Source organism: Marmota monax, unplaced genomic scaffold (assembly GCF_021218885.2).
Source record: "Marmota monax isolate L192 unplaced genomic scaffold, Marmota_monax_Labrador192_F-V1.1 WCK01_AAM20220418_F8-fsc00211, whole genome shotgun sequence".
In the NCBI taxonomy this organism is placed as follows: domain Eukaryota; kingdom Metazoa; phylum Chordata; class Mammalia; order Rodentia; family Sciuridae; genus Marmota; species Marmota monax.
The window spans coordinates 1,147,641-1,174,845 of NW_026694080.1; the positions used below are offsets into that span (position 1 = coordinate 1,147,641).

At 38.9% G+C, this 27,205-nt stretch overlaps 2 protein-coding genes across 4 annotated transcripts in view; one reads left to right on the top strand and one right to left on the bottom strand.

Moving 5' to 3' along the window:
- Positions 1-26: 26 nt before the first annotated feature.
- On the top strand, positions 27-13,566 carry Taf11 (TATA-box binding protein associated factor 11). 2 transcript variants are annotated; one of them, XM_058585588.1, is made up of 6 exons: positions 27-211; positions 1,090-1,418; positions 8,432-8,580; positions 11,741-11,828; positions 12,143-12,257; positions 12,908-13,566. In XM_058585588.1, exons 2-6 carry the CDS (start codon positions 1,248-1,250, stop codon positions 13,036-13,038), a joined length of 654 nt encoding a protein of 217 aa, XP_058441571.1. In that variant the 5' UTR covers positions 27-211; positions 1,090-1,247; the 3' UTR covers positions 13,039-13,566. The 2 variants fall into 2 exon arrangements, with proteins under 2 accessions (XP_058441571.1, XP_046320351.1); XM_046464395.2 differs by having other exon boundaries at positions 33-211; positions 12,161-12,257.
- A 236-nt stretch (positions 13,567-13,802) lies between these two features.
- The window catches only part of Bltp3a (bridge-like lipid transfer protein family member 3A), a 74,907-nt gene continuing 61,504 nt past the window's right edge, over positions 13,803-27,205 (bottom strand). For both annotated transcript variants that reach the window (XM_046464392.2, XM_058585587.1), the window contains 7 exons: positions 26,038-26,234; positions 22,061-22,212; positions 21,824-21,974; positions 19,594-19,856; positions 18,934-19,042; positions 18,701-18,807; positions 13,803-18,317 (listed from right to left, as the gene is read on the bottom strand). In XM_046464392.2, coding sequence (XP_046320348.1) covers positions 18,192-18,317; positions 18,701-18,807; positions 18,934-19,042; positions 19,594-19,856; positions 21,824-21,974; positions 22,061-22,212; positions 26,038-26,234 — 1,105 coding nt within the window. In that variant the 3' untranslated portion in view covers positions 13,803-18,191. The remainder of the gene's footprint in view (positions 18,318-18,700; positions 18,808-18,933; positions 19,043-19,593; positions 19,857-21,823; positions 21,975-22,060; positions 22,213-26,037; positions 26,235-27,205) is intronic.

A 27,205-nucleotide genomic window follows, 5' to 3' on the forward strand; every position in this document is an offset into this window, starting at 1 on the left:
CGCCCCCTTGCCCACCTAGCTGGGCGGGGCTCCGCGGGCCCGCGCAGGTGGACTTGGCTGTTCTGCGACCCGCCGGGCAGAGCGAAGTGTCAACGTCACGCGTGGGCACCACTGAGCAGGTGGAAGAGAACAAACGGGGCCCACCTGTACGCGCCTCCAGAAGCGCGCTCCTTCCCCGAAGGTTTCAGGAGCTCACGGGACTGGAAATACGGTAATTCGTCCAGGCAGTACAGAAACAAAGAGAGAAATATGGTAACGCGCACCCGCATTTCCTAGCCCATTCAGCACACTACATTAAGTATGTTGTAGATGCGGAGACCTAGTGATACACAGGTGAATAAAACGCCCAACTCGTATCTCAATGTTGGAAGACAGGAAATTTTTAAAATAAAAAATATCATTGCCACTCCATGAAAAGATTCATTTAAGTGAAACGTGCAAAAGAGAGACCTCCCTCTTTGTAGGCTTTCTTCCTAGTTTTGATGAAATTAACCAAACTAATTTTTAAAAGAAAAAGTCAGGTTTGTAAAACCACACTCGATCTTAAGTTTGGTTACTACTGCTGAGCTGGAGAAAAAAAGAAAAAGAAAGTATGAGATTCAGTAGAAATTGTCTGTCGATCCACGATACTAGCAATGTTCCTGACTCGAAGTAAGCGATCAATAGTTGTGGAGTGAATAAATGAATTAGATTAATACTGCTTCGGCTCTCCCAGTCCCTCTCCCATCTCCACTCCCGCCTAAGTGGTAGCGAAATAGAAAGGAAATGCTAACCATTCAATTGTAAATACAGGCCTGCGGCCACCGTCTAATTGGAAGGTACATGCCTGAATCCCTGCTTAAAAGTTTGCCAGCCAAAGGTAGCTGCATTCCCCGACACCAACATGCAACGGAACTGAGTTTTAACCCCGTCCCCTAACTTTACTCTGAGGGAGAGAGGCTAAGGAAGGGGTTAACATTATATTATTAGAAATGCGGAAAGGAAAAAAATGAGTCTTTCAGTGAACAAAACTACTCTCCCTCACAAATGCTGGTTTTCTAGAGAGGAGAATGCACACTTCCTATTTTTCTTCTTCCCACTACCACAAAGCCAGAGCTCTTCAAGTCATTTAGCGCGCTTCAAAATGACCCCTCCGCTGAGCTGTAGGGGTGATGTCATCGCAGCGCGACAGCAGGAAGTAAGCTCCTGACCTACTGTGCAGCGCCGCACCTGACAGCTCTGAGATCTCTGCTCCAATCCCGGCGGCGATGGACAATGCCCGAGAGTCGCCGGCGGACAAAGGTGGAGAGACAGGGGAGTCAGATGAGACGACCGTTCCTCCCGGTGTCCCCGGGACTACCGACAACGACGGAATCCCAGAGGAAACGGATGGAGACGGAGATGCGGACTTGAAAGAAGCCGCAGCCGAAGAAGGCGAGGTAGGAAGATGTGTTGAAGCTGGAGAAGTAATCCGAGATTATGTTACTGTATAGAAACAAAGAGAGAAATATGGTAACGCGCACCCACATTTCCTAGTCCATTCAGCTTGCCCTTCTTCCTGGGTTAGTCTCTGCCAAACTAGAAGAACTCAAACTCACCACGACTCTTAAGTCGGCGATCTCAAGGTGGGTAGGAGGGGACGACAGAACTCTAGAGCTGCTGCGAGGCCAAGCACTGGGTTTGTATTTTTGATCACTGCCTTTAAAGCTACTTGTAAGGGAATTCAAATAGCCTCGTGGTTTTCCTAGAATCAGATATCACACTAAGATTTAGTGCAAGAACTAGAACCCAAGATTCAGAGCATTCCTTCCACCACAATATGGTCCCTCTTAGATGTTGTTTAAGCAGTTTTTGTCTTTAAAGGTGGCAGAGTCGCTCAGGTCCATTAAAGGGAGTTTTTTTTTTTTGGATTTTGGTTTTAGTTTTTTTGTTTTGTTTTGTTTTGTTTTTGTACTGGGGGTTGAACACAGGGGTACTTAACCACTGATCCCCACCCTCCGTCCCCAGCGGTTTTTTGTTGTTGTTGTTGTTTGTTTGTTTTTTAATTTTGAAACGGAGTCTTAACTAAGTTGCTGAGAGTGCCCTCTTGCATTCATCCTACCTCAACCTCCCCAGGCTGTTGGCTTACAGGCCTCTGCCCACCCCACCTGGAAAAAGGGAGGTTTTGAAAGAGTTAATGGTTAAATCATGTTCTTACCCTTTTGGACATTTAACTGTTATCAGTGACATGGATACTAATGTCCAGGGCTAGCAACAGCATTAAAACCCCAGAGTAATCACTTGTGCCACCCATAAGCTCAGCAATATTGCCTAGCTAAGCATCAGTCAGGAGATCAGAATCTCAGCATTCTCTGAGTTCCATTTCTGGAGGTAGAATCTCTGAGTCTTAGAATTAGGAAGGACTTAAGAAATCAGGAAGTTAGCATTAAATTAGATGGAAATAGACTTTCAGAACATAAAGTTACAACAAATATATAAAGTAAGAACTTATAGAAAAAGAGAAAAATGTGCCCAAACTACGTGAACAAGGAAGCTTTAAACAGGTCTCAAGGACAGAAAGATTTTGAATAATTGGCTTAGTTGGCTAAGAGAGTCCACTATATATAGAAACCCGCGCCCAAAAGATATGAAATTGTAATGCTTCTAAATATACCACCACTACCCCTATTTTGAGACAGGGTCTCACTAAGTTGTCCAGGCTGACCTCAAACTTGGAATCCTCCTGCCTTATCATCCTTCTGAGCAGCTGGGATTTATAGGTATGCACTACCATGCCAGGCCTTAGAAAACAAATTCCTAAAAGTAGAAATCATAACAGGTCACATCCTATTAATATATTGCAAAAAGCCTGAAATTAACAGTGAAAAACTTTCTCCTTCAAAAAAGAAAACACTAACCCCCCAACATTGTTAAGCCATTTTTAAAATAGCCCTTAGGTTACAGAAATAAACAGAACACTACACTACATTCTATGGGATTTAACCAAAACCTTCTTTAGAAAAAATTCATAGCCTTACACATTTTAAAAATAAGCACCCAATTCATAAAACCAGAAGCATACAAAATAAACCAGAAGAGTATATGAAGAAATTAACAAGGTTAAAAATAGATTCTAATGAATTCTCACTTAAACAAACATAGGAAGCCAGGTACACAGGCACATGTCTGTAGTTCCAGCAGCTCAGGAGGCTGAGGATCAGGAGTTCAAAACTTCAGCAACTTGGAAAGGCCCTAAGAACTCAGTTGAATAAAATATTTTAAAAGGGCTGGACATGTGCTTCAGTGGTAAAGTACCCCTGGGTTCAATACCTGGTACCAAAACAACAACAACAACAAAAAAAGTAGGAGCTGAGGGTATAGCTCAGGGATACAGAACAAGTCCAAAGCCCTGGGTTTGATCTCTAGTACCACCAAAAGGAAAAGAAAATTTAATTTTTGAGTTTAAGCCAAGTAAAAGTGAAAAATCCAAGAAAACATGAATAATTTTTTAGGAAAATATAAACAGTCAAAATTGAGGCACAGAGTTAAAAAAAGTCTTGTATAAATCAGTATTAGAAAGAAATTGAAGATCACCAAAGATATGCAAACTTGCTGGGTTCAATGATGCACACCTATAATGCCAGCAACAGGAGGCTGAGGCAGGAGGATTGCAAGTTCAAGGCCAGCCTTAACAACTTAATAAGGCCCTAAGCAACTTAGCAAGACCCTGTCTCAAAATAAAAAATAAAAAGGGGTATAGATATAGCTCAGTGGTAAAGTGCCCCTGGGTTCAATCCCTAGTACCAAAAATAGATTCAGAGTTCATGCCCACATATCTCCCATATTCCTGTGTGTGTTTAGATCTGAGTTCCTCTTTAAGGGAGACAAATCTTATTGAAGAGTTTTGTGGTATACTTAAAATTCCATATTAAGTTGGGGGGGGACAAAATTTAGGTTTGATTTTGTTCTTATTAAGCCAATTTATTAAACATAAAGCATGATGTTAAGTGGTTATGGGGGAGATATATACATAATAACAGACAAAACAATCTTTAAAATTTTTTTGTTCTATGATGAATGGGTTATAGAAGTCAGGGAAGAAATTTAAAAATTTTTAGACTCAGCCAGGTACAGTGGCATTCGCCTGTAATCCCAGCAGCTTGGGAGGCTGAGGCAAGAGGATTGTGAGTTGAAAGCCAGTCTCAGCAAAAGTGAGGTGCTAAGCAACGGGGTGAGCCCTGTCTCTAAATAAAATACAAAATACAGGCTTGGTGGCAGAGCCCTTGCCTAGCACATGTGAGACACTAGGTTTGATTCTTAGCACCACATAAAAATAAACAAAATAAAGGCATTTTGTCCATCTACAACTACAATAAAATAAAATAAAATACAAAATAGGGCTATGGAGGTGGCTCAGTGGTGGAGTGCCCCTGAGTTCAATCCCTGGTACAAAAAAAAAAAAAAAAAATTCTTAGACACAAATGAGAATAGTGATATAATATACCAGAACCTTTGGGATGCTGTGAAGGCGGTTCTAAGAGGAAAGTTGATAGATATGCGTTCCTACATTAAAAAATCAGAAAGATCCCAAATCAACAACCTAATGATACATCTCAAAGCTCTTGAAAAAGAAAAATAAACCAATTCCCAAACCAGTAGAAGAAAAGAAATAATTGAGAGCCAAAATCAACGAACCAAGATCAATGAGCAATATAAAGGATCAATGAAGAAAAGAGTTAGTTCTTTGAAAAGATAAGCAAGATTGATAAGCTGTTAGCCAAGCTAACCAAAAGAAAAAGAAGATTCAAATTAATAAAATTACAGATGAAAATGGAGATATCACCACAGATCATAGAAATCCAGCAAATCATTAGGGACTATCTTGAAAATATTTTCCAAAAATTTGGAAAACCTAGAAGAAATGGATACATTTCTAGACAAATATGATCTGCCAAAATTGAATCAAGAGGACATAGAAAACCTAAATAGACCAATAATTTGTAATGAGATAGAAGGAGCAATAAAATTCTTCCAACAAAGAAAAACACAGGACAAGATGGATTCTCAGCTGAATTGTATCAGGCCTTTAAACAATACCTAATACCAATGCTTCTCAAATTTTTCCATAAAATAGAAAGGGATGAAACACTTCCAAATATATTCTGTGAAGCTAGTATAACACTTATACCAAAACCATATAAGGCACATCAAGGAAAGAAAACTACAGACCAATATCTCTGATGACCTTAATCGTTAATAAAATATTAGCAAATTGCATTCAACAACATATTAAGAAGACTGTACATCATGACTAAGTTGGTTTTATTCCAGATGCAAAGATGGTTTAACATATACAAATCAATAAATGTAATTCATCACATAAATAGAATTAAAGACAAAAATCATGTATTCATCTTGATAGATACAGAGATGTCCTTTGACAAAATTCAGCACTCATTTCATGATAAAGCATTAAAAAAAATAATGAATAGAAGGAACCTACCTCAACATTATAAAGGCTATGTGTGAAAAGCCCAAAACCAATCTTATAATAAATGGGGAAAAGCTAAAAAAGCATTTCCTTTAAAATCTGGAACAAGTCAAGAATGTCTACTCTCTCCACTCCTATTTAATATAGTGCTAGAAATTCTAACCAGCGCAATTAGGCAAGAGAAGGAAATAAAAGGAATAAAAATAGGAAAGGAAGTAGTCAAATTGTCACTGTTTGCAGACAGTATGATCCTATACTTAATCCAAAAAAAAAATCCACCAAAAGACTGTTAGAGCTAATAAACAAATAATTAGTTTTCTCAGCACCAATCGTTAAAAAGGCTGTTTTCTCTAATGTATGTTTTGGCACCTTTGTTGAGGATCAGATGACTATAGATGTGTAGGTTTGTCTCTGTGTCTTGTATTCTGTACCACTGGTCTACGTGTTACAAAATAAGCATACAAATATCCATAGCTTTCCTATATGCCAACAATAAATTTTCTGAGAAAGAAATTAGGAAACAATTCCATTTACAACAGCTTAAAAAAAAAAAAAAAACCCTGGGAATAAATCTAACCAATGAAGGGAAAGACCTTCACAATGAAAACTATAGAACATTGAAGAAAGAAATTGAAGCCCTCAGAAGGTAGAAAGACTTCCCATGTTCATAAATAGGCAGAATTAATATTGTTTAAATGACCGTACTGCCAAAAGCAATATGCAGATTCAATGCAATTCTCCTCGATATACCAATGACTTCTTCACAGAACTAGAAAAAAACACTCCTGATTTCATCTGTAAGAACACGACCAAGAATAGCTAAAGCATTCTTTGTCAAAAAAGCAATGCTGGGGGCTAGAGCTGTGGCTCAGTGGTAGAGCACTTGCCTAGCATGTGTGAGGCACTGGGTTCAATTCTCAGCACCACATATAAATAAATGAATACAATAAAGGTCCATCAACATCTAAAAAGAAAAATTTAGAAATAAATAAATGAATAAAGCAATGCTGGAAGCATCATTATACCTGATTTCAAATTATACTACAGAGCTATAGTAACAAAATTGTATGGTATTAGATAAAAAACAGACATATAGACCAGTGGTACAGAATAGAAGACATAGAGACAAACACACACAGATGCAGACATCTGATTCTTGATTAAAGTGCCAGTAACATACACTGGAAAAAAGACAGCCTTTTAAAGAAATGGTGCTAGGAAAACTTACTGTCCATATGAGGAAGAATGAAACTAGACTCTTATCTCTCACTCTGCACAAAAATCAACTCAAAATGGATCAAAGACCTAGGAATTAGACCAGAAACTATGCAACTCCGAGAAGAAAATGTAAGATCAATTCTACAATACATAGGCACAGACAGTGACTTTCTCAACAGGACCCCTAAAGCTCAGGAAATAATGCCAAGAGTTAATACATGGGATGGGATAAAATTTAAAAGCTTCTATGCAGCAAGGAAACAATTAGGAATGTGAAGAGAGAATCTACAGAATGGGGGAAAAAGTCTTTCCTAGCTACTGTTCTGACAGAGGATTAATAATATAGAGAGCTCAAAAAACTTTACACCACACACACACAAAATAAACCATTTAATAATGGGCAAATGAATTAAACACTTCTCAAAGGAAGAAATACAAATGGACAACAAATGCATGAAAAATGTTCAGCATCATTAGCAATTAGGGAAATGCAATCAAAACTACACTGAGATTTCATCTCACATCAGGCAGAATGGCAGTCATCAAAAATACAAATAATAATAAATATTGGAAAGGATGTGGAGAAAAAGGTGTACTTTTACACAGTTGGTTGGACTATAAATTAGAACAACCACTATGGAAATCAGTATGGAGATTCCAAAAAAGACTAGGCGTGGAACCACCATGTGACCCAGATACACCATTCCGTGGTATTTATCCTAAAGAATTTAAAGTCAGCACACTGTGGATACATGCATACCTGGGTTTATAGCAGCCCAATCCACAGTAGCCAAACTATGGAACCAGCTTAGGTGTTCTTCAATAAATGAACAGATAAAGAAAATGTGATGTATATCTACACAGTGGAGTTTTATTCAGCCATTAATAAAAATGAAATTATGTCATTTATAGGGAAATTCATGGAACTAGAGAGCCATATGTTAAGCAAAATAAGCCAAACTCAGAAAGTCTAGGGTCGAATGTTTTCTCTCATATGTGGAAGCTACAGAGGGAAAAGGAAAACAAAGTGGGGAGGGTGGGGATCCCATGAAAATCAAAGGGGGATCAGTAGAGGAAGTTTGGGGTGGAAGGCAGGAGGGAAGGAAAGAAGTGCTAGAGAGTGATATCGGCCAAATTGTATTGTGATATTGTGTGTATGTATGAATATGTAACAAATCCCATGATTATGTACAATGATAATGTACCAATAAAAAGGGGGGAAAGAAAAAATTTTTGTTCTAGGAAGGGGAAATATATTTGCATGATATGGGACTGAAAAGTAGGAAGAAAGTTCCAAACTGAAAGAAACATTGTTTTGATGACAAGAGACCCTTTTTTTTTTTTTTTTTTTTACTATTTTTTTTTTCCATGTGGAATCATTAGCAGTAAGGAGATATGTAGCTCTAGAGACAAAATTGCTAGCTGGATGGGGAGGACTTTGCTGCTGACATCCCCTTTAAAGAACAAGGTCAGAAGAGGGGGCCCAGGAGAGAGTGGTTGTTTTGATCTTTGACATTTCATAAACAGGTACTGAGCTATGATCATAGCTAAACTGGAAAACTGGACTATTTAGCTAGTTTTCTTTCACAGCTGGTCTATAATCTTTCTTTAGGAAATATATTGTATTTTACTCCTGATGGTACAGTCAGTGCCTAGAACCAAAAAACTACTCAATAAATGGATTTGTGGTTGTAATGTGTTTTAACCTTGCCCAAGCCTGCAAAGTAGGCCAAATATATAATAGGGTTTCTTTTGTCTTCCCAGCTGAAGAGTCAGGACATTTCAGATTTAACAGCAGTTGAAAGGGAAGACTCATCATTACTTACTCCTACAGCCAAAAAATTGAAAATAGATACCAAAGAAAAGAAAGAGAAGAAGCAGAAAGTGGATGAAGATGAGATTCAAAAGATGCAGTAAGTCCCTTTCCAACCATTCCCATTTCAAGGCTCTAACATGACCACACAAATTCAATAATTTTTTGGCCTTTAAAAATGTTTTTTTCCTTTTTTAGATTTTTAAAAAAGGCAATTAATGTATTATAGAAAATATAAATAAAATTAAAAAATATTTTCTTACCACCATGAGATATATACTGCTAATATTATATGTATGCTATATTTCCTATGTATATATTCCATAAATAAAATTAAATAATTTATTTTTCAAACACAAATACTATGATGGGTTTTTTAAATTTACTTATTTATTTTTTAGTTGTAGATGGACACAAACTTTATTTTATTTGTTTTTATTTTTATGTGGTCCCAGGGATCAAACCCAGTGCCTCATTCATGCTAGAAAGCTCTCTCCCACTGAGCCATAAACCCCGGCCCCTATGATGTTTTTGACATTATAAATGGTGAATGTTTTTCATGTCAGTAATCAAAACATGTAGTTTATAATGTTCTTCAAAAAACTATTATAGCTGGGTGTTGTAGCTCATGCCTATAATCCCAGTGTCTTGGAAGGCTGAGGCAGGAGGATCTGAGTTCAAAGCCAGCCTCAGCAATTTAGCAAGGCCCTAAGCAACTCAGCAAGACACTATCTCTAAATAAAATATAAAAAAATGTTGGGGATGTGGCTCAGTGATTAACTACCTCTGGGATCAATTCCTGGTACCAAAAAAAAAGAACTATTATAGCCAGGCATGGTGGTATGTGCCTATAATCTCAGCCACTCTGGAAGCTGAAGGTTGCAAGTTTGAGGCCAGCCTCAGCAACTTAGCAGGGCCCTAAGCAATTTAGTGGAATCTTATCTCAAAAAATAAAATGGGCTGAGGATGTAGCTCAGTGGTAAAGTTCCCCTGACTTTAATCCCTAGTATAAAAAAATCTGTAGTTTCTGACTGAAATAGTATGAGCTCATTGTAAATAAATCAGAAAATACAAAAACAGAAAAAAGTGCCCATAAGCCTACCACCCAGGGTTTATTCTAAGCATACATACACACAACATTGGGTTTAATATTTGTACATATATGTTTCAGATATTTTTTGCATTTGACTGGTAGAGCTCAATATTTTTATGTCAGTAATTATGCCCATAAATCATTTTTTTTTTTTTTTTTTTTTTTTTTTTTTTTTTTTGACATACTAGGGATTGAACATAGGAAAACTCTACCACTGAGCTACACTTTTTTAGTTTTTCATTTTGAGGCAAGGTCTCACTAAATTGCCCAGACTGGTCTCAAATTTGCAATCCTCCTGCCTCAGCCTCTCAAGTAGCTGGGATTACAGGCATGCACCATCACACCTATCATGTGTTATCATTTTTAATAGTTGAAGTCTATTCCATTGTGTGGATGAATCATAATTTAACCAATCCTTATAATCATTTTGTTTGGGTTATTTTTTTTTCCTTTTGACAACACTGTGATGTATCCTTGGACACATTGTTGCATATTTTTCTATTACTCTCTAAGATAAACTCTTAAAAGTATAATTGATAGTTCAAACATATGAAAATTTTTCAGACTTTCCATACATATTTTCAAATTTTTAAAAAATGTTTTCTTGCTGGGCGCAGTGGCACACGCCTATAATCTCAGCAGTTCAGGAGGCTGAGAGAGGAGAATCATGAGTTCAAAGCCAGCCTCAGCAAAAGTGAGGCACTAAACAACTCAGTGAGACCCTATCTCTAAATAAAATACAAAATAGAGCTGGGGATGTGGCTTAGTGGTTGAGTCCCCCTGAGTTCAATCCCTGGTACTCACCCTCCAAAAAAAAAAAATGTTTTCTTGCCAGGAGCAATGGCACAGACCTGTAATCTCAGCGATTTGGGAAGCTGAGACAGGAGGATCAAGAGTTCAAAGCCAAACTCAGCAACTTAGCAAAGCCCTAAGCAATTTGGTGAGACCCTGTCTCAAAATAAAAATTAAAAAAATGGGGTGAGGGGCTGGGGATGTGGCTCAGTGGTTAAGTGACCCTGGGTTCAATTCTCAGTACCAATAATAATAGTAATAATCAATTTAAAAAATAAAAAAAATATTTTATCATTTTTAATTTCCTTAGTTAATAGTGAAGGATATTTTTTTCTCCATATTATTAGCCTATGATATTTTTGTAAACTTCCTGTTCATTTCCTAAAATTGATTTGGCCATTTATGTATTAAGAGTATTAATTGCTTTCTAATATTTTGTAAATATTTTTCTCCTAAACTGGGTATGGCAGTATGTGCCTGTAATCCCAGCTGCTCTGGAGGCTTAAGTCAGGAGGATTACAAGTTTGAGACCAGCCTAGACAACTGAGCAAGGCTGTCTCAAAAATAAATATGAAGGGAAAATAAATAAATAATTTTAAAAGGATTTAAATTAAAAAATGAATAAATAAATAAGAAGGGGTTGGGATATAGCTCGGTGGTAAAGGGCCCCCGAGTTCAGTCCCCAGTATTAAAAAAAAAAAAAAAAAAAAAAATTCTTGTAAATCAGTTAGTGTTGAAAATACTGGTTTGAATATGAGTTTATACATTAAATATTTACCATCAATGTGAAATGCTGTAAAGTGGAATTAGAGAGTCTAAAGCTGAAATCACCATATATCTAGTATGAGACAGTGATCCTACATCATTAAGTTTAAAATGAGATTGTTTCACACTTTGTCAAGTTCCTTAGTAATAGAAATGTTTTAATTCTGTTTTTTATAAGCACCAAGACTAATGCCATTGACTCCTTGAGAATTTATTTCTTCATGTCCAAAACTTGTTTTTTTGTTCCTAGATTTTTTAGTGGTGCTTTATAGTTGTACATCATGATGGGATTTGTTATTCACATATTCATACATGTACACAATGTAAAAACATAATTGGGCCAATATCACTCCCCAGCACTTCCCCCTACCTCCCACCTCTGATCCCTTTCCTTACTGACCTCCCTTTGATTTTTATGAGATTCCCTCCTCCCACCCCTTTCTTTTTATTTTCCCTCGGTAGCTTCCACATATGAGAAAAAATATAAAACCCTTGACTTTTTGAGTTTGACTTATTTTGCTTAACATAATGGAGAGATGCGTTTTTATTGATTTAATATCTTCAGCATTCATTCTTAGTAGCCAATTTAATTACTTGAATCTTTGTCTAGAATCCTGGTTTCTTCCTTTTCTGAGGAGCAGCTGAACCGATATGAAATGTATCGCCGGTCAGCTTTCCCTAAGGCGGCCATTAAAAGGGTAAGGATGAACCACCACCCTTCATCTCCACACGTCAAAACTAAACCAGGCTCAATAGCTATGACCCTCAGCATTTTGAAGCAACATATTCAGCAAACTGGTGGATTAATTAGGCAGGAAAATAAAAATAACATACCCTTCAATTATGTGATCAGTTCCAGTTTTGTAAGCCAGGGAGCATAGAGAGCAAGTCATAACATACATGAATCTTTGTCTCAATTTTAGCATGCCACCTTTAGTAAACACCTTTTCAGTACAAAGCTGTTTTTTATTGGTACTGTATTCCAAAGCCAGTCCTTGACTATCTTAATTAGTTTTGTCCTTTTTTTAAGCTGATCCAGTCCATCACTGGCACCTCTGTGTCCCAGAATGTTGTTATTGCTATGTCTGGTATTTCCAAGGTTTTCGTCGGGGAGGTGGTTGAAGAAGGTGAGTAGTGTTGGTTACATGTACAGGACTGTACCTGTGTTAGTCTTATTTTCAAGAACATTTACACTGAGGAACTTACCAAAGTACCCGTGGGAGTTAATTTGCATTGGAAGTTCACTATACTGGAAGCCTTATATTCAGTAGAGCTTGACCACTATTTCTTAAAAGTTCAAATACTAGGGGTCAAGGAATCATCTAGGAAACACCTCTCCCTGATTCCTGTTCTTAACCCAGGGTGACAGAAGCAGATGTTGTATTATTCACATGCAGACCTCGTTTCTGCTGCCAAAAATATACAAAAAGAGCAGTCACCAGAACTGAGCAGTGTAGTGTGGTAAGTTATCCCTGATTTTGTCACCCCTGGGAACTGCTCTTTTCTATCAAGCTAAAAACCTGGCTACTTCCCATTGCTCATCTCTAGCTCATGACATCTTTCTTTAAGCAGGAGATGTTTTAAACGGTTGCCTATGATAAAGCTCAGTATGGGACATTATACTAAAGGAACATGATATACTTGGCTGCATTCTCTTCAGAATGGAAAATGTTAGTAAGCCTAAGAAGGGTTACCAGGAATTAAAGACTCTGGAGGATTATGTGGTGAATGAGTAAGTTCTCGTGTGATAATGAAGCTTTCCCCTTTCCCTTTTTAGCGCTGGATGTGTGTGAGAAGTGGGGAGAAATGCCACCACTACAACCCAAACACATGAGGGAGGCAGTTCGGAGGTTAAAGTCAAAGGGGCAAATCCCCAACTCGAAGCACAAAAAAATTATCTTCTTCTAGACCAAAGCCTGGAAAAGCCAATTATGGACAGGAGTACTGGTTCCAGACTTCCTGTTATGTGAGACTTTCAGCCCTGGTGCTTTGGTATCTGTCCTCCAAGGAATCCATGATGATTTTAATGTCTTTCTCCCATCTTGTTTCTGACACACCTAGAAGGCATGTGGCCTGCTTCATACTTGCCTTGACTAAATTTTAGAACCTCTTACAGCATTTTGAGGTATTTAACTGTCTCTTGGCTAGTTGGAAGAGAAGTGTATGAGCCTTCTGCATCTTCTGGAAAGGGGAGCTGCTTTCAGAGAGAGAAAACCTTTCCAAGAGAACTTTGATGGTTTCACATTGAAGCCTAAATTTGCTGAGACTTGGCTTATGTCTGGTTTTAAGTAGATGAAACAACCGAAACTTTTGACTTACAATTCTCTACTGTGAAGGACACAGTGATTACAGGAGTAGTGGAATAATTTGTGCTTGTTAATATTTAAGATTCTCCTGTGGATTTTGGTGAGTGATCATTAAATTTTTTCAACTTGCTGTATGTGTATTCATTTTGTATCAAGCTGATTGGAATGGGAATAAATTCATCACTTTTGGTTTTTTTTTTGGTGTCCAAATAAAACTGGTCTTGACTTTTTTGTGAAAATTTGTGAGCCCTTCCCATTTTCTATTAGAACCAGTATAATTTTTAAATCATGCAAGAGTACTTCAAACACTGTTAAAAAAAAAACATGTAAGAAAGCCCATGTGAATCAGACTCCTATAAACAGGTATGCCACAAACAATATCGTTTAATAAGTTTAATATGCTTTTTTTTTTTCCAGATGGTTCACAGAACCAGTACACTCAGGGTTTGATTAGATGTTGCAACATTAAAATTTCCCAATACTGACCAGGATTCCAGTTTGTTGCATACATTCTCATTGTTTTCCTCAAACAGAGGGGAATGGAGCGAGTGACCTTTCCTTGACAGTGATTAGCAGTAATAAGGCCACTGTATGTACTTGGCAATCCCCCAGAATTCTTTACATCTACCGTTCAGTGTCATAGGGAGAAGGATTTTGAGGCTGTTGTCTTTCAAAGCTTTCCTGAGCATGACTTTAAGATTCCAATTCTGTTTAGCACCCTGAGTGGGGGAAACAGCTTGAACTCATGAACTGGGACACATCTGACTTTTAGTATCTTACATTAAAAACTCACGGCTTTAAGCACATACTTAGCCAGTGAAGACATTTCTTCACAAAGAAATGCTACAAGTCAGGCTAAATCTTGACTAAAAATGAATAAACTGAGTAAAAAGACGTCTTTCCACTCTAACAGGAAATTTTTTTTAAACAGTTATAGGAACTTTACCTATCACCATTAGAGATATTGGATAAGCTGAAACGATAAATAACAAGTAAGGAAAATCAAAGTCCGGCCACTTAGCAAGGCCTCACTCTTGCAGGTTGTCTGAGTGTTTCCCCTAGTGCCACAGGAAACAAAATACTTTCCATAATATCTACTGTGCTATCCTACCAGAAATGAATGGAATATTCCTGTTCTGGCTGGGGGAACAATGAGGCAGAAGGCCCTAGTCTCTGAAAGGATGGTACATCACACCCGAGTCTCTGAAACAGTTAATGGGGGGAAAATCCCTAGTGTAAAGGTTTGAAATGGAAAGTTCCCATCTGGCAATACTTCAAACTATCTTCTACCACTCTGTTTCCCCCTAAGGAAGAATTAGTGTGCATTAGTTAAGTGGAAGCATTTAAGTTATGGGGTATGTTGGGGGAGGGTTATCCCTTGTATATTCCACATAGATACCATGCTTTCAGAACCATGGAAAAGGAGACACAAAGGTTGAAGCCATGGCAAAATGAAGGTCAAATGAAATATACAGCAAAAAGCAGCCATCACATGAATAGAACCACTCCTGTCTTAAAATCAAAAACTAAGTTAATTATTCCAGCGAGTTGAAAACAATTTGAGATTGCCAATCGTCCCTGCAGCCCAGTGAAGAGGATTTACACTCTAGTCTGTGTGCCCTAAAGCTTATCCCCAGTTCCTGCATGTAAACAAGAAATCTTGATGATCACAGATAATATAGTTGTTCCATAGCTGAAATGATGATGTGCAGTAGCCAAAGCCTCTGAGGGATGGTGGTGCTATCCTCCCGACATTTTCTTGAGGTACTATTATTTCTGGTTCAGTCTTGCAGTTCCAAAGCAGAAAGCATAAACAGTTCAAAAGGGCTGACACTACCTTTTCCTTGTTATTTTCTTTTGAACTTATTCTGAAGATTACCACTAGGTCATACTTCATTATGAAAAGGTTATCATCACCCAATGAATAAGAGTATAAAGTTACACGAGATAATTTTTACTAAAATTCCAACGAATAATGAATCCTACCACATTTTCTTGAGGGGTAATTTCAAGACAATGGCCCAAGCTGCCACATAAGTCAGAAATTCTAAGACTCCATTTATCACATGGACAAGAATTCCAGACTCCTTCAGAGAACCCAGAAAACACACAGCTCTGGCCATTAAGAGGTCAGCCTTGGTACTTGCTGGATGTGTTTCTACTTTAAGCTTAAGGCAAAGGTATACCAAGCAATGCCTACTAGACACATCTTTGCATGGAGGGATGCCAGAGGAATATAGAGGGCAAGGCAGGAAGCAGAGAAAGAGAATCAGAATGTGATTTTAAATGACTTCAGGGGAGCCTGAGGTTGAATAATTCTATTTTCTGGCTACTGAATCTCATCCCTCTAGTTTCCTCCAAGAACATCAGAAATGCACACTTGAGAGGACTAGTGATCTACTCAGCTCAACGTCCTGCCCTTGAAAAAAGCACTACAGGGACTTTGAGGAGGGATGTCACCTCTCAGTTGTTGATCACAGAACAGCCCCAGTTTCACATCATTCCCTTTGGGGGACAATCGTACAGGGATTCCTTTTAAGCCTTCTGCATTCACACTTAGATTCTGCAGGTGACCCTTCTTAAAACAATCAGGTTTCCCAATTCTTTTAACCAAGGTGATGAGGCAGAGCCTTAAAGCTAGAATTTCAGGACTGGATCCTTGCTCCCGCCTGGATACGTGAGCAAACACTCTGTTTTCATTCTTGTTGAACACAGTCCACATCTTAAAAGATGTGTCATGCAGAATATTTTTGCTATTCTCTGGACCTTTCCTCCCTTCACCGTATACTTGATAAATAAGGTCTCTAGAGATACACAGATCATTTAAGATGTACCCACAGTCTGCATGAGGTACAGTGGTGTTTGCACCCCTTCCTGGTCATGCTGAGGAGCTAGGCTCGGGCCACTGTAGCACATCGATCCCCGGCTCAGCAGTGCTTTGCTGGCGTTCCTGAGCTCACCGCCCCATCAACTGAACATTCTTCAGAAACCCATTCCCTCACACTGACTGTGCCAAACTTCACTTGACACTTTTTTGAGTATTCACAGCCCTGCTAGTTGTGATCTGTCCATGACTTTGTGGGGGTTTGTTGTCGTCTGTCTCCATCTCTTCTGGTCTACCTTTTATCGTATGGAAGCGGCAACATTTTATTGCATTGTCAAGACCTACATTTAGGTCGTTTATAAGAATCTTAACACTGAATCAATCACTGACCCTTAGGAAACTTCCCCTGCTAACATTCTCTCCAGAAAAATGTTTCTTTAGTCCCAAGTCTTTAATTTCTGTCCCAAGAATGACAAATTCCCACAATCTGATAGTAACTGATATTTTAAAATTTGCCTTAGTGGAGAAATTTAACTAAAGTCCTTAAAAGTCTCAACAAATTAGATCTTATTCCCATGTTTCTTTTTATCCTCAAAAAACCAGAGTATATAAATTAAGCATGATTTCCTATAAAAGAAACCATTTACTTCTCTTCCAATAGGTTATGTTCAATTAAGAATTCAGTGATATCACTACTTCACTATTTTACCATCTTGTTAAATCAAGGTGAGTTAGCTGATAACTTCTGTCAAATTGACACAGCCTGAACCATACCACAGAGGTAGGGATGAAGGCAGAGTTTTGAAGAATTAGGAAAGGGAAATCCAGATATATGGAAGGGGGTTTTTGCTGCTGCTGCTGCTGTTGCTGTTGTTTTTTACTTACATCAAAATTACATGATTTTTAAAAGCCATAGTAATAGAGGGGAGTGAGAGGCAACAGGTTGAGATGTTTATGTTAATTAAGATTTAAACACATTTTCAGTTCCCAAATGACCAAGTGCTCAGGTGAGCAAAATCAGGATGCTGGGAAAGAAGATGACCATGAACCTCAGGAAGACAGAGGAGTTGACTTCTCAGGTGCAACTGCAGAAGAGGGGCAGGAGCCTGGAGGGCTCAGGAGCCTAGAGGGCTCCCATATTTACCGTACCTCATCTTGCCCTCACCCTAGCTCAGAGTGAACATTTTTTTCTTGATTTAAATTTCAAATAAATTATGTTACAGAAAGGAAAGATGATATGGCTTAGTCACAACTGCTGTTTACTTTCTTCCACAGCATCACAATGATGAAATTAAAACAAAAGGAAGCTTGACCCTGAAAAATCTGATTGTAACATCTGCCAAGTTGATCTGAGCCTGATTCCCATTCCAAAGCAGGCAGAGTCCGGGTCTCCCTTATTCTTGTGCCTCTCTACCCACCCTCCCCTTGCTGAGCTATTTCCTGTTCTCTTCCACTATAAAGTTCTGGTCAACAACTTTTCAGGTCTGCTGCAGGAAGCTCTGGGACACGAGATCTTTGGTGGGTCTGTGGGTGGCTGAGGAAATGGGTACTTTCAATTGTTCACACAGGCTGTGAAGGAAGCAAAAATCTCCACCATGAAACCAAGAAATGAAATGGCCCTACCGTGTGGAGAAGATTCCACCTAGTGTGCAGAAGGCCAAAAGGCTTTAGCTTTATACAGGCAACAAATGATGCTTGAGCCACGTACAAAGCGACCCCAGTTTCCTGGGATGCAGTCAAGCTTTGCCCTATCCTCTATCCAAGCTAGAAAAGCTAGCGGAAAGTGCACCCAGGAGGCGTGCACAGAGCACACCCGGTCCCTCTTGCATCCTCAGCGGATCATTCCAGTGCTGGAAGACGCCCTCTGTCCCAGGTGGTGCTACTGCTGGTGATCTCTTCTCTCCTTGGCACAGACGGCTGAGCCTCTGCTATCAGAGCTCAAAGAGGGGGTTATATTTCCTAATCTCCTGAAGAAGTTTCTCTTTATCCTGGTTAGCACTGGCCAATGCTTGTTTAGTTTCTATAAGTTCTTTTTGTAGGGTAGGCAGTTCATTCACCTGAGGAATAATAAGCAGTTCACAGTTAATGAATATGGTAATATCACCTTGCAATAATAGCCAGTAAAGACAGCAGGAAGGAAGAATTCAAGCAGAAAAATCCACAGGTCAAGTCACTGATCAAGAGACCTCAGCCAGATCTCCTCCAAGAACCTAACTCCCTTTTCAGCGTCCATCAGTTCAGGGACAGCAACCACTCGCCTCCAGCTCCTGGCTTACGTCCTCTGGCCAGCAATTCCAGAAGCTGCTGCTAGGGAACAGGAGAACGAACCACCCAGGTGCTCACAACATAAGCAAGCTTTTCAGCCCTCTGGCTTTTCTTAACTTTCACAAGTACAGCCCCTACTTGTTTATGGGAAGGTTCTGTCCAGTTGGGTCCTTACCTGTTGTCTAAAAACCTCTCCTGTGGGCACCAGAAATAGCTGTTCTTTGAGGGGCTGCTTCTTCTCACTTTTAGGTACTTCAGCTGATGGTCTGTCCTGAGCAGCAGCTGGAGAAAAAAGTAAAGGTTCTAAGTGAAAAACTACTGCCAATGACCACAGTTCCTGACTGTCATCTATTCACTTATGGGGGGAAATAAGGCAGAGAGGTCAAAAGGCTGATGAGCCCAACTCACCACCAATGTGGAACACGCCATCATCACTCCTCTTCAGCACAACATGCTCCATGGCCACAGTGATGGGGACAGGGCCTGGGGAAGTTGGATAGATGGGGGGGATATCATCCTGCAGGAAAGAGAGGACCACATGATGCCCCCAGATAGCTCAGAGCAAGTGAGGTAACACAACTCATGCTTCTACCATTCAGTCTAAAGCAACTTCATGCCACTGGTTCTCCATATATTCTTGCAAGGTATGAGAGAAATAACTGAGTCCCATTCTGGAGATCACAAAACTGAGGATCAGATAACCTGAAAGCTTATGCCTGGTTCTGTTTTATGCCGAAGACAGGGTTAGAGTTAGAGACAGTGTTTCTCTCCCTACCTGAACCCAGGCCCGTGTGTGTGTGTGTGTGTGTGTGTGTGTGTGTGTGTGTTGGAATCCAAGACCTCACACATAATCAGACAAGCATTCTACCACTGAGCTACATCCCCAGCCCAACCCAGGCCCTTTTACTTCAATATATATACTACTAAAACACTGACAGAAAACGTTAATATGCATTTCCTCACCTGAACCTCACTACATTTTACAGGGTCAAGGGAAAATGATAACAACTGTCATTACCAGAATTTCTTGCCTGACAAAGTTTAAGGCAAACACCCAAGTCCTCTCACCTTTAGTGTGATACTGGAGTTCAGGAGCTCAATCTGCATGGGGAACACCACTGGGACTTCCTCATCCTCCAAAAAGGGCCCCAGGCCATTGAGCACCGAAGTGAGCAGCTCAAGATCACAGCCTCGAAGTAAGAAGTGCAGGAAGCCATTTTGTGCAGCCAGTGGGGAATGAACAGCTGCACGAGGCCCCACCTCAAAGCGAAGGCCTAAGGCTGGCCTGATGTTGTCAGTCTTCAAACTTGAGGATTCCTGAAAGCTTGTACCTTTTGCAAAGAAACACAAGGAAAACATATTAATTAACTTGGGAACTGTTATGAGCACTTTACATCCTTCACCATTCATAGCAACCCTATGCCAAAAGTGTTAGCATCATTCCCTCTTACAGAGAATAGCTTTCCCAAAGCTGCACAACTAGTAAGCAGCACGGATAAGACTGAAGTCAGGTGGTCTGATTTCAAATACAGGTGATACTACGGTCAGATTTTTCAGGGTCAAGCTTCCCGCATTTCATCACTGTGCTGCTGTGGTAGAAAGTAAACAAGAGTTGTGACCAGCCATTATCATGTTTCCCCTCTGTAACATGCTTTATGTGAAATTTAAATCAAGAAAAATAATATTCACTGTGAGCTAGACTGCAGGCAGAGGTGGGAGAGTTAACAAGAGCGCTTCAGGCTGAGCTACTTTGCTAAATGCCCCTCAGGGTGGAAGAAAGGCAAAGGACCAACAAAAAACTGGCCTCCTCTGAATCTGACATACTAGGCCAGGGCTAAGGGAAAGCTCTTGAAACAACACTCTCAACTCTACTAAATTTGAAGTCTTGTTCTCGTTTCTCACTGACAAAGTCAAGCAGAGTCTATGTTCATCTCTCCAAAACTCCATAAAAAATGATCTCAGATTTAGCCAAGGATGTGGAACAATTTACATATTTATGAAACTGCAAATTGAGATAACCATTCTGAAAAATAATGTAGCATGATCTAGTGAAGCTGAAGTTGCACCTACCCAAATGATCTAGAAATTATATTCTTAGGAATATAACCCTGGAGAAACTCTTAAACCCATACGCCAGGACACATATAAGGATGTTCATAGCAACCCTATTCCAAATACCAAAAGAATGAAAAATAACCCAAATGGATGTAATTAGTGAGTGGGTACAAGGGATATTTGGGGTGTGATTGAAATACACTAAAATTAGGTTGTGATAATGGTTATACAACTCCATAAATTTACTAAAATATATTGAAGTGTACAATTAAAAAGAGAATTTTTTACTATGCAAATTGTACCCAATAAAGCTGTTTTTAAAAAGCAAAAGGGTTCAGTGTGATGGCACATGCCTGTAATCCTAGCTACTCGGGAGGCTGAGGCAGAAAGATTTCAAGATCAAGGCCAGAGAGCTAGTCAAAGTGAAAAATAAAAAAGGGCTAGGGTTTAGTTCAGTGGTAGACCGTTCCTGGGTTCAATTCCCAGTACTGCAAAAAAAAAGAAGAAGAAAAAGAAAAAGAGAAAAGAAAGAGAGAGAGAGAGAAAAGGATAGTATATCTATATACTAGGATATTATATAGTAGTGAAAATGAATGAACTATTGCTAATAACATAGACTTTCAAGAATATCATTTTTTTAATATTTATTTTTTAGTTGGACACAATATCTTTATTTATTTGTTTTTATGTGGCACTGAGGATCGAACCCAGGGCCTCGCATGTGCTAGGCGACTACTCTACCACTGAGCCACAACACCAGCCCTCATAGTTTATTAAAGAAGCAAGAAGCAAGCAACAAAATCACACATTGTGATTCCACTTGGAAAAAACTCAAAAACCTGCAAAGCTAAATAATATACTGATATAAACTCATGTGGAAAATTATAAAGGTAAACCAAGAAAATTATAAACACAAATTTTAGGATAGTGTTTACCTATGACAACATAGGGACACAGGGACAGTGGAAAGAAAGATTCAGGAAAGGGGCTCCAGGACTTCAAAGGTAATGTACTGTGTATTTATTAAACTAGGTATGCGTGCAGAGGTTCATCATTATTGTGTTTGTTTATACCTAAAGAGACTTCATTGGGGTTTTTTCCTCCCTCTAATGGGTGCTGAAGAAAAGGACTAAGAGCTTGGCATTAGGGCAGCTGCCCTTAGAACACAGGAACAGGTGCCAGTTAACCTCTGGTTGCTCTAGACAAAACTTACCAGCTCTGCTAGAATGGCAGCCGTCCTTACCTGGGCACTGTCCTTGTAGGAACTGCCAGAGTCCCACGGTGCCTAGCTGCTGTAGGGTCAGTTCCTCTGCTTGCAAGGCTACAGTCAGGTCCTCACCACGTACCTCAATCCCAACAGACACTTCATTCACCTTCAGAACCAAAACTGAGACCTGTCAAAGGAAACTCCCTGAGTTCTGAGTCCCACACTTCCAACCCAGAGCCTACCCTTTACATCTAAGAAAGTGGAGCAGCTAACCGAATGAAGGACGAGGTCTTCACCACTGGGTGATACTGAACTGTTGGCCCCTGGAGAACGCTGGCCAAAACTATCTACAACAGGGCTCCCTTGAACAGCATCATCCAAGACACCTGGAAGGGATCCTGATGGAACAGATTCTGGACGAGATTCTGTGTGAGACAGACAACAAGAGAGTTCAAAAGTCAAAAAATTCTAGTTGAATACAACCTTTAAAAACAATGACAACTGTAAAAACAAAACGGTTATGACACTTATGAGATAACTAGAAATTTGAAGACTAGATAGATATTTGATTAATTTAAGAAATAATTGCTTATTTTCAAAATCTCAACAATGATTATTTGGTCACATGTATTAAAATCTGTAAATGGAAGTAATCTATCCGTTGATGGATGACTAGATAAATAAAACGTGGCACATCCATATAATAGAAGAGTATTTAGCCTTAAAAAGGAAGAAAATTCTAAATGGGCTAAGGAACTGAACAGACACTTCACAGAAGAAGAAATACAATCAATCATCAAATATATGAAAAAATGTTCAATATCTCTAGCAATTAGAGAAATGCAAATCAAAACTATATTAAGATTTCATCTCGCTCCTGTCAGAATGGCAATTATCAAAAATACAGGCAACAAATATTAGCGAGGATGTGGGGGGAAAGGCATACTCATATATTGCTAGCGGGACAGCAAATTGGTGCAACCATTCTAGAAAGCAGTATGGAGATTCCTCAGAAAACTTGGAATGGAACCACCATTTGACCCAGTCATCCCACTCATAGGTTTTTACTCAAAGGACTTAAAATTAGCATACTACAGTAATGCAGCCACCACAATGTTTGTAGCAGCTCAATTCACAATGGCTAAACTATGGAACCAAAATAGGTGTCCATCAATAGATGAATGAATAAAGAAAATGCGGTATACATACTCAATGGAATTTTCCTCAATTTTAAAGAAGAATAAAATTATGGCATTTGCCAGTAAATGGATGGCGTTGGAGAAAATCACGCTAAGCAAAATAAGCAATCCCCAAAAACCAAAGGCTGAATGTTTTCTCTAATATGTGGATGCTAATTCACAATAAGGCAGGCGGCATTAAAGAAGAATAGCATTACCTTAGATTAGGTAGAGGGAAGTTATGGGAGGGGAGGGGAGGGGAGGGAATGTGGGGATAGGAAAGACAGTAGAATGAAACAGACATTATTACTTTATGTATATATATGTGACTACGTGACCAATATGATTCTATAACATGTACACTCGGAAAAATAAGAAATTATATCCCATCTGTGAATGATATATCAAAGTGCATAAATGCATCCTACTGACATGTATAACTAATTAAAACAAATAAAAAATTCTGACATTTACTATTGCCAACAAGAAGACTACAAAGAAGACCCTTAAGGGTATTACATTAAGTAGAATAAGTTAATCACAAAAAAGACAAACACTATATAACTAATACTAATATCAGGTATCTAAACTCCCCAGATTTATAGATAGAGAGTAGAATGGTGGGTGCCATAGGCAGGAATGAGGAATAAATGTTTAATGAGTACAGAGTTTCAGATGCGCAAGGTAAAAAGTAGTCTGGAGACAGATGATGGCGATGGTTGCCCGACAGTGAGAATGTATGTACTCAGCACCACTGAACAGTACATTCATAAGGGGTTAAGACGGTCAACTTTATGTATATTTTGCCACAATTTTATGTGGCACTGTACCACAATATTTTCAATGCACAAATTGAAAATACTTATGGATAAAAATTATATGTTTGGGATCTGCTTCAAAATAATTTGGGATGAACCAGGAGCAGTGGTGCACACCTTTTTAATCCCAACTATTAGGGAGGCTGAGGCAGGATCCCAAGTTTAAGACCAATCTCTCAACAACTTAGTGAGACCCTGTCTCAAAAAACAAAAGGGCTGGGGACATAGCACAAGTGGCACAGTGCCTCTGGGTCTAATCCCTACTGCTGGAAAAAAAATCTGATGGAGGGAAATAGGTAGTGGTATATACTAAACAAGAATGGCCATGAGTTCTTAATGCTGAAGCAAGGTAATGGCCATATGAGGGTTCAATATTTTATTCTGTCTACTTTTATACATGTTTAAATCTTTCCAAAGTTAAAAATAATTAAAACAAAGTAAACATGTGTATGCACAACCTACCTTAGGAAACAGAGCATTATCTTATTAAAACCAAAATGAGGTATCACCTCACACCTGTCAGATGGCTATTATCAAAAAGATGAAAGAGCCAGACACAGTGGTACATACCTGTAATCCCAGCAACTCAGGAGACTGAGGCAGGAGGATTCCAAGTTCAAGGCCAACCTCAGAAATTTAGCAAGACCTCCTCTCAAAATAAAACTATAAAAGGGCTAGGGATATAGCTCAGTGGTAAAGCACCCCTGGGTTCAATCATGGGTACAAAGATAAGAAACAGGTGAAAGAGTAATTAGTGGGAATGTAAATTAATACAGACATTATGGAAAACAAGATGGCGGTTCCTCAAAAAAACTAGAAATAGAGTTACCATATGATCCAGAAATACCACTTCTGGGTATATATCCAAAGGACTTGAAATCGCATGTTGAAGGTATATCTAAACTCCATGTTTACTATAGTCCCATTCACAAGAGATAGTTATGGAATCAACCTGTATGTGCCCATCAACTAATGAATGGATAAAGAAAATATGGTACATGTATACAATGGAATACTATTCTGCTTTTCAAAGGAAGGAAATCCTGTCATTTGTGACAATCTGAAGAAACCTGAAGAACATCCGCCCAAATGAAATAAGCCAAGCACAGAAAGCCAAAACCCACATATTCTCACTTACATGTATAATCTGAAATAATTTAACACAAAGAATCAGAAAGCAGAAGGCTGGTTACCAGGGGCTGGCTAGTAGAGGGATGAAGAGATGTTAGTCAAAGGACACAATGTTTCAGTTAGACCAGAGATAATGAATATGTTAGTTAACTCGATGCAAAACTTGACACTGTGCACGTCATAGCATCACTTTGTACCCCATACATGTACAACTATAATTAGTCGATATCTGATAAAAATAAATAAATAAAGGAAGAAATAGTACATTCTCTTTAGATGCTCTCAAGGGTCTCAAGGGACTTTTTTTTGTTTTTTGGTTTTTGTTTTTTAAAGAGAGAGAAACAATTTTTTTTAATATTTATTTTTCAGTTTTCAGTGGACACAACATCTTTATTTTATTTTATGTGGTGCTGAGGATCAAACCCAGCGCCCCGCGCATGCTAGGCGAGCACGTTACCACTTGAGCCACATCCCCAGCCCTCAAGGGACATTTTAAGTCAATAAGCTAAGAGAACCAGTGTAACTTTTAGAGGAGATAGATTTAATTCCTAAAAGTTACTCATTTTCTAAAGACAAAAAGCTTCTTAAAAAAAAAAAAGCTTCTAAATACTTTCCAACAATAAACTATATAGGCACAGTGGCACATACTCATAATCCTAGTGACTTAGAGGCTGAGGCAGGAGGACTGCAAGTTTAAGGCTAGCCTAGGCAATTTAACAAGATATTGTCTCAAAATAAAAAAATCAAAAGATAAGGGGATATAGTTCAGTGGTAAAACACTCTTTGGTTCAATCCCCAGTACTGAAGGAAAAAAAAAAAAAAAACTCACACCATTGATAACAAATACAGAACTGATCCCCGAAATAACTACATAGTTCTAAGACTAATGATTTATCCTTTGATTTGAATCCCTTTCTGTGATAAAGGTCAAGTATTAAGTAATAACCTAGAAGATGTTGAGATAAAGCCAGAGCCACAAATCTACTAAATTTTTTCTCTCCTTTTTGTTTTGATTAAGAAAGTGTATATATTATGAAATCTCTGTTCCTCTTGAATCCCGCTGGCTTTAATACTGGCAGCAGAGAGAACCCCTTTGTATTTAGGCAACTTTGCTCCCACATACCAGACTCCAAGAGCATCACAAAGCTATCGCTGCCATCACTGTCCACTGAAATCCGGTCTTCGGGGCCACTGTTATCCAATGAGACACCATCAAATGACTGCTGAGATACTGTCCTCTTCATGGAGAAAAAGCGGAGTCGGGCAGCACCTCCACCCACTGGGGCTGCTGGGCCCTCATCTATCTTGGCCATGGGCTCCCTGTTAAGAAAAATAAAAACAAAACACATGTATGAAGATGTGAGGAAAAAAAAGAGAGAGAGAGAGAAAGAGAATAGCGTTACATTAGATTAGGCAGAGAGAATTGATGGAAGGGGAGGGGAGGGGATGGGGGGATAGGAAGGATAGTAGAATGAAACAGACATTATTATTACTGTGTGTATATATGTGACTGCATGACCAATATGATTCTGCAACCTGTATACTCAGAAAAATTAGAAATTACATCCCATCTGATTCAAATGTATGATATGTCAAGGTCATTGTACTGTCATGTGTAATTAATTAAAACAAATTTAAAAAATACAAAAAAATTTAAAAAAGAAAAACAAAACCCACAAATGTGGCTTTGAAGATATGTTTGTTCCCACCCCAGCAATATGCTTCCCCTTCAGCTCAAATAGGTAATGTGAAGAGAAAACTTTATAGCTGCTATAAAAAGATGAAGTTATTTTGCACTCACTGGCCCTTCTGAATTACCTTATTCCAGTACGTTTAGGTGTGTGAGCAGCTAATCAACATTAAATGTCAAAGTTATTCAGGGTCATCCCATATATAAGAGATAACATCTACCTACCAAACTGGTGCCACCTGGAGCCACCAGCATCCATTCTACATGTCCTCATTGAACAGCTTCTGTAAGCAAGGTACCACAGTACTAGGCACAAGGAAGAAGTGTAGGGTGGACAAATTGATGAATAAGACGTTCTCAAAAGAATTTATGATCTATTAGGAGAGAGACTTATGCATATAAATTTTATAGGGATTGTCATACATGACATAAAGAGAGGGACAGAAACACAAGCCTAAGGCTAGACAATATTAAAAGAGGAAAAGAAATGAGAAGGAAATCAAGAATGGCTTTGTGGGAGGAGATGGCATTTGAGGCGGTCCCTGAAGGACTGTGAAACAGAACAGGGCACTCCTCTCCTGCACAGCACAAAGGCACAGAG

What these genes read in the sequence shown, in the direction of transcription:
- Taf11 (XM_058585588.1), top strand. Translation starts at nt 1,248, where the DNA reads ATGGACAATGCCCGAGAGTCGCCGGCGGACAAAGGTGGAGAGACAGGG. An exon ending in CTAAGGCGGCCATTAAAAGG is followed by an intron (nt 11,829 to 12,142) that starts GTAAGGATGAAC and finishes TATCTTAATTAG; the next exon opens with TTTTGTCCTTTTTTTAAGCT. An exon ending in CGGGGAGGTGGTTGAAGAAG is followed by an intron (nt 12,258 to 12,907) that starts GTGAGTAGTGTT and finishes TTCCCTTTTTAG; the next exon opens with CGCTGGATGTGTGTGAGAAG.